Source organism: Fukomys damarensis, unplaced genomic scaffold (genome assembly GCF_012274545.1).
Source record: "Fukomys damarensis isolate Sample0158 unplaced genomic scaffold, DMR_v1.0_HiC HiC_scaffold_11, whole genome shotgun sequence".
NCBI lineage: Eukaryota > Metazoa > Chordata > Mammalia > Rodentia > Bathyergidae > Fukomys > Fukomys damarensis.
Window position 1 is genome coordinate 43,493,533 of NW_022900923.1, and position 7,699 is coordinate 43,501,231.

Genomic DNA, 7,699 nt, shown 5'->3' on the forward strand with positions numbered 1-7,699 from the left:
CTCCTCTCTCCAGATTAGCATTCAACAATTTCCACAAAACAGGGCTGGAGTTTAAAAAAAAAAATGTCCACAAACTTGACACTAACACCATCTCTTGGCCTTCCCTTTATTATTTTTTATTTATTTGGTACCGGGGAGTGAACTCAGGTCGTTGTGCTTGAGAAGCAGGCAGCGGCAATCCTGAGCTAAATCCACCGCCAGGCATTCCCTTTATTATACACAGGAAAATTCTTTCATATCTTGAATTGCTTTCTCTTTTTTTGGTACTGGGGATTGAACTCGGGACCTTGCATTTGTGAGGCAGGCGGCAGAACCACTGAACTAAATCCCTGGCTTCCCACTCATATCTTTCTTGGGGGGGGGGCTGCCAGGATCGAACTTAGGGCCCTGTGCTTGCAAGGCAGGCTACATCCTTGTTCCCTCTCCTTCATATCTTTAACTATTATTAGTGATCATCCCTCACCATCTCTTTGTACTTACTCTGTCAATATTTAACCAACCTTAAATATCCACTTAGAATCCCAACTACTCCACAGATGAGGGGCAATTTATCCTGACTGCCCTAGTTCCCCTGCTCCAAAGACATTAACTCCATCTTACAAATGTTCTTAACAAATGTTCTTACAGGCTTATGTTCTGCAAAGTATAGTGGCTATTTATATAATCACTCTGAACTCTTTGCTAAAGAAACGACTCCTGAGGGCCAGGGATTTAGCTCAATAGTGCTGCCGCCTGCCTTGCAAGTACAAGTTCCCGAGTTCAATCCTTGTACAAAAAAAAAAAAAAAAAAAACTCCTTATAGGTAAAGACCATTTCTTAAACTACCTTTGTAGTCCTCTGATCAACATATCAACATATCTCCCAACTTTCTTTTTTTATGAGTAACATAACTATTAGTAACAGAAAGTCGCGTAAAAGTTAGTCGCATAAAAGTTTTCCAAAACCTCAGATATCCCAAGACTGCCATGCTAAAAGTTCTAATAAAAGCCTAGAAGAAAGGTCCAACTTGGAAAAGGGTAGAAAGGAAACGAGAGAGGCTGACAAAACCCAACCATCGCTATACTACGCACTTTGGCGCATTACACACAGTCCCTGGCAGTTAGAGGATAAGATAACTGGACTCCAGAGCCAACTATGACACTTACGTGCTTACTGCCTAGTCACAACCCTCTGAGCTTTTTTTTAAAAACTATGTTTAATGAGGGACTTCTACTAGAAAATCTTCAAGTCCCGTCCTTAGGCCAAAGAGATTTAACCTGTCCAGTTACCCAGTTCCCTGACAGTCTTCGCAGCTTCGCCCCAGGGCTCTCACTTCCTCCTTTCCGAGTCCAACAGCCCTGGTCTTGTCTGCTCTGCGCTACTTTAGCACCTGCGATCCATGGAATCACAGCGAAGTCACAAAGTGTCTGTCCCTATCACTGTAGTACGGATCTGGAAAAGGCTTCAGAAAAGCGGCACATTCTACTCGGGGAGAAGCTGGGTTTCCTCTTGATGCTGCAGCTCCATCGCAGCAAGCGCCCAATGATCCAACGCAGAACCGTGTCCCTAAGGTTACAGCCCGAAGCCCCTCCCTCCTGCGTTCCCTCCTTTCCAGTACCTAAGGATTGTCTAAGACGCAACCATAGCCCTCCTTACCCAGCAACTCGAGGTTCATCCCTGCGGACTTCGGCCGCCTAGACTTAGATCCGGCAACAACTCTTTAGTCCCCGCCGGTTTCTAAGACCCGCGTCTAAGTGTAGGGCGCCGCAAATACCCCGGCGCAAGCTCCGGAGACTTTCAGACTTAGAAGACCCCGCGGCTTCCGCTTTCCTCCCCCGCCTTCCATGTTCGTCTCAAGAGGCTTCCATATATATGCCTAAGCGAAAAGAAGAATAAATTCTCTTGAAGTCAATTAATTATTATCTTTTGAAGGTATAATCATGCCACCATCACGTAGGACTTTAAAACATGCCAGAATTTAAGGGTTATCTTGCCGGGAATATTTACGTAGGTGAGAAAGAAATTTCAGGCATAAAGTTAGCCTACTAACCCCTCCTCTGGTGTGTGTTCCGTGGTGTTGTCCGGGCGGACTACCTCAGAGTTCGCAGAAAAGGTTCCGGGAAGTTCCTACTGACGTAGAAGAGCGGGAAAGGTCGGCCCCCAGGGCCGGTATTGGAGCACAGCTGATGTCAAGGCGCTTTCTTGGCAGCCTGTATGTGGAAGTTTCGTGAAAATTATTTCACATTTGTAAAGCTGTGCCATTGATCGCGCAGAAAGGTACGGTAACATTTATTAAGCCTTTATCTAAAGTTTTACCATGTGCCCAACGGTAATTAGGACGCTACAAAAAATAGTAAGAGTGAGAGCTAAATTGAGTTCCACGGCGAAGCTCAATCGGCGGGCAAAATGGTGATGAGATACACGAAGCAATTAGAGCAGACCAGCGGATGGCAAGTAACGAGGGCGGTGGGAGCAAGTTTTATGTAAACCAAGTCCTGACTGTGGCCAAGGCTCGCTGTAGAAAATGGGACCCCGGTTAGATCCCACTTGTGTATATATTATGCCAGTAATCCCAGCTGTACCCTCACTCACTGCACTCCTTAAGCAATACTGAATCCTCTCTGCCTCCGTTTTCTTATATGTAAAATCGGGATGATAATATACTTATAGGATTATAAGTACTTAAAATCACAAGTATCTAGCAAACAGTAACTATTACTTACAAGTCACTTTCCTTTAAATTACTGTATGTCATTTCCTTCAGGCCATTAGGGTAGATATTAGCCCCATTTGACAAAATAAAGTAAATGAGCTTCAGAAATACTAGGCAGTTTGTGCTTCTCCGCTTATCTAAAACATTGCTAAAGTATCTAAAATGTTCTGCTTCTAGCAATGGGATTATTTCTGGACACTCTTGCAATCATTAATGAAGCAATTAAAGACCACTGTGATGGGACAGAAGGCTGGAATAACAAAACAATTCCTGTTACCCTATAAACCATTACCTTATAGCATGGCATGTTTCAACAGACCCATTATGAACCCCTGGTAAAACAAAAAAAGCAGAATGTTTGTATAAAGTGAGGAGTTATTACCAAGAAAAGCGCTAAGTAAGCCCTCTGTCTTTGCTTGCTCTTAGTCAACTTGAAAGTATTAATTTTGGAGGTCACAGGATGGACAATACATTGTTAACTTCCCACTAGCTTTGCAAGAAGTAACGCCTTTGATGTGGGAATTATGGTAAGTTATTTAGGTTGCTTCTCTGGGACCTGAAAGCCACTTTCCTTAAGAACGCGGACTGATTCTTCACTCAGGCCTTTGGATGTCTAATGGGTGACTAACATGGGGTAAAACCTTGGCATCCTGTCTTTATGTTGTGTCAGTCCCGCTTTGCTGTTGTAACAGGTGAGTCAGATTCTACTCAACTCCCCACGAATGACATGTTGATCATTTAAGAAATGTTTTGTCCAAGACTGTGACACAGGATTAATTTGGCCTATTGCCCATTGGAGTCAGTATGAGGTTTTTTTCTGCCCCACCCAGTCATTTCTCAGCACTAGAAGTCCTTTAGTCCTGTCCTAAGTCCAGGACATTTATGTAAGATGATGATAGCAGCTGCAGGAGTAACTCAGCAATTCCTGAGCAAAGCTGACGCCCTGTCAGCCCTCTGAGTACAGAGCCAGGATTTTCTTCTCAGAATGATCATGCTAGATACAGGAAAATTCAACAGCTTCTAGGATGAGTTGACCATAGCCACTCAGTGGTCCAAATCCATCACAATAAGAAACATCTTTTAAAACCATGCCGTTGGCCAATGAAAATTACTAGACGTTAGCCCACCCCCAGAAAAATCAGTAAAAACCTGCTGCTCTCTTGGGTTCCACAAGCAGCAGCTTGGTTGCCCTTGTCAACGAATTGCTGTCTCCCTTCAGCCAAAACCCCAGTGTGACTGAAGCCCGCCTGCCAATAAAGCTTTGCCTCTGTAGGAATGTGTACACTTGCGGTATTTGGCCAAGTCTTGTTTCTGTCTCTGGGTCAAAACATCCCGTGGGCTGGGGATTTAAGCTCAGTGGCACCATGCCTGCCTCATAAGTGCAAGGTCATGAATTCTATCCCTGGTGCCCCTCCCCCCAAAATTCTCATTGTCCAGTATCAGTAATAACACTCAAACTCTGCCTATTGGAGAAGTGAAAAAATGGCATGATTACATTTATTTCCTAATGAGGATGAAGAGCTGTTCACTTAGGTGGCCTGTAGGTATCCTTTGCTTGTTTTTTGGATGAGGATATTCATCGTGTAGGATTTTTTTTTTTTTTTTTTTTTTTTTTTTTTTTTTTTTTGTACCAGGGATCGAACTCAGGCCCTTGTGCTTGCTAGGCAAGTGCCAGAACCACTGAGCTAAATCCCTGGCCCTTTTATTTATTTATTTATTTATTTTTTAAGAGTCTTGCTATGTAGCCCAGGCTGACCTGAAAATCACTATCCTACCTCAGCCTCCTAAGTGCTGAAATTTCAGGCATGTGCCACCATGCCTGGCTCTTGTTTTGTACAATTTTTGTTTTGTTTTAGTGTGCAGTCCTGGGAATTGAACCAAGGGCCTTTGTCCTGAGCCATATCCCCAGCCTTTTTATTTTAATTTTAATTTTTTTTTTTTTTTTTTGTACCAGGGATCAAACTCAGGACCTATGCTCGCAAGGCAGGCAGCAACACCACTGAGCTAAATCCCTGGCCCCCTTTTAAAATATTTTTGTTTTGAGACAGGGTCTATGTAAGTCACTAAATGGCCCAGGTGGGACTTGAATTTGTGAACTTCCTGCCTCCCAGAGAGCTGGAATTATAGACATGCACCTGCACACCAGTTCTTGTACATTTTCAAAGCAAGGAATAATATGATCAGATTGTTGTTTAAGAAATAAAACTTTTTGTTTGGGGGAGAAAGAGATGACTGGAAAAATTATTTTCTTTTTATTTGAATGAGTACTAACAACTTATAATAAAACTACATTACAAAAAGTGAAGAAATATTTTGAAATTTAGTAAAATAGATACAGTATTTAGATCTCTGAAATTTTAATATGGTGATTTGTAGAGCTTTAGACTTTCTTATAAGTGCTGTATCTGAGTTTTTTTTTTTTTAGACAGGGTCTCACTATGTAGTTGAGATTGACCTGGAACTCACTAAGTAGCCCAAGCTGGTTTCGAACTCATAGCAATCCTCCTGCCTCAGCCTCTCCAGTGCTGGGTTACAGGCGTGCACCACCATGCCTGGCTCTAAGTTACTCTTTTTGGGGTGCGGATACCGGGGATTGAACTCGGGTCCTTGCACTTGCAAGGCAGGTCACCGAACCGCTGAGCTAAATCCCCGGCCCTCTAAGTTATTCTTAATAGTCACAATTGATAATTCTGCTGACCATAAGCAGCTAAACTAAATTTTAAAATATTTATGTGACAGGAATAGCCTTTTTAAAAAATTAAATATTTTATATAAAAGAAAACTTTTTAGCCCAATATAGTGGTACATGTCTATTATCCCAGCATCTGGGAGACTGAGTCAGAAGAATTGCTGGGGAGTTTAGTAAGACCTTGTCTCAAAATTTTTACAATAAATGAATAAATCAAAATGTGAAGATATACCTCAATTAATTGCCTGAGTTTCATTCCTCATACTACAAAATAAATAATATATAAACTTTTTATTCTTTATTTATTGAACCCAGACCCTTTTGCACTGAAAAACACCCTTGGTCCAAGAAATAGAATTCTTAAAGACAGTTTCAGGTGTGAATTGATTTGAGAGGTGGAAAGTCTTCAGGAGTTCACTGCAGCAGGCCTGTGGATAAAGGAGGAAGAACTGAATAAAAGCCACATTTGAGGTGATGAAAGGCAGTACGGTCACGAGAGAGGTAGGAGATAGAATTGATGCATGGGAAAGAGCTTTAGTATGTGGAAGTCAGTAGACCCATGAGTCTGACATACTTCGTATTTCTAGCGTGGTGGCTCCACTTGCCATGGCATAGAATACAGGAAAAGGAAAAGTCCAGTTTCAGACACATTAGGTTGAAGAAGTGCATGAGAGATCCAAGTGACCACACAGGCTTGGAATTCAAAGAAGTCTAGGACACAGATGTACTATGTTTCATCAATTCTTTTCTTTTCTTTTTTTTTTCTGGAATAAAAAAACTTTGCTGTTACACCCTTTGAGTCACAACAGGGACAGTCAGGAGGACTGGGAGACAGGGAAGAGTCGGAGTAGGGTGAGGAACTAGGAGAGGCCCAGCAGCTGGAAGTCTAGACCACTTCACTTTTGCATGGATGGGCTCACCACCAGAGTCACTGAGAAGGCCTGTGTGGATGCGGGCTCCTGTCCCAGCAAAGGAGTCACAGTTGGCAGAGGAGTGAGGCCTCCTTCTACTGACCCATAGTCGGGGGAATGTGGATGCCGGCATTTCGGTTGACTACACCTGTAGAAGTCATGTTGGAGGTTTCATGGCATCCAGTTAGGCACTGGGCATGGCCGAGGCCCTCCTTGAGATCATAGGCATGAATGTGGCACTGGTGCTGCTTGCTTAGCTCAATTCTTATAGGCACATTTTCATGTTTTAAAATCCATACATACATTTCACTCTCATAATCAGCATTAGAATTTTTTTCTTAGTGCAGCATAAGATGTGTGTGTCTTGTTACTTGTTATTTGTTTGGTTTGGTGAAAAACTCTAATCGATGGGCTTTACTTTGCAAGTGTTAATTGGAGCTCATTAATCCTACCAGCTGTGGAAGGAAGGTAACCAGATTTGTATGCTTGAAGAAGAGGACAAGAAATGTAATACTCTTCCATCTTGGCCTGGAGCAACTTACCCCTGCCATTCTGCCTTTATGTGAAAAGGAAGACCTTGGTTCATATTGAAGCTGAAGTTTCATCTCATTAAGATATTACATGTCCAATTTGGTGTGGTGGCACATACTGTAATCCCAGCACTTGGGAAGTTGAGGCAGGAGATTTGCTACAAGATTGAAACCAACTTGGGCTACACAGCAAGTTCAGGGCCAGCCTGAACTACATAGCCAGACCCTGTCTCAAAACAATGACAACAAAAAGATACTATATATCCTCCCTGAATTATGCCAGCTGATATTTATCTCTTCTTTAGGAGAAAAATCAGCAAGCTGGGATGGGGAGGTAGCTCAGTGGTAGAGGGCTTGCTTAGCATGGGCAAGGCCTGGGATTGATCCCCAGCATTGCAGAAGAAAATCAGGACTTCTCTGGCTGGAGCACTTCCTCCTCAGCCAGGACATGCTCCAGGAAGCTTGATGGAGTAACATGGGGATGTTTAAAAGCTCCCAGGTGACTGATGTTTAGACACATTTGAGAGCTACTACAGTACAAGCTGGCGGTGCCGCCAAAGTGATTGGCTGAAAGAGGAAATATAGGCTTTGTCAGAAAAAGTACTCTTGGCTTGGCGTGGTGGCGCACACCTGTAATCCCAGCACTCGGGAGGCTGAGGCAGGAGGATCGCTGTGAGTTCGAGACCAGCCTGAGCTACATAGTGAGTTCCCGGTCAGTCTCAACTACATAGTGAGAGCCTGTCTCAAAAAACCAAGAGACGATAAAAAAAAAAAAAAAAAAAAAAAAAAAAAAAAAAAGTAAAAGTACTCTTAATCACAGTTGGTGCTTTGTCAGTGGGATGAGCTTAGAGAGAAAACATGGACAGTCACAATGTAA

General features: G+C 42.8%; 1 protein-coding gene across 2 annotated transcripts in view; it reads right to left on the reverse strand.

The window, feature by feature from the left end:
- Rbbp5 (RB binding protein 5, histone lysine methyltransferase complex subunit) overlaps positions 1-1,798 on the reverse strand; it is a 32,494-nt gene extending 30,696 nt beyond the window's left edge. The window contains exon 1 of one of the 2 annotated variants that reach the window (XM_010613046.3): positions 1,636-1,798. In XM_010613046.3, the coding sequence (XP_010611348.1) occupies positions 1,636-1,654 (19 nt within the window). In that variant the 5' untranslated portion in view covers positions 1,655-1,798. The remainder of the gene's footprint in view (positions 1-1,635) is intronic. The other variant, XM_010613048.3, reaches the window with a different exon arrangement.
- Positions 1,799-7,699: the final 5,901 nt, after the last annotated feature.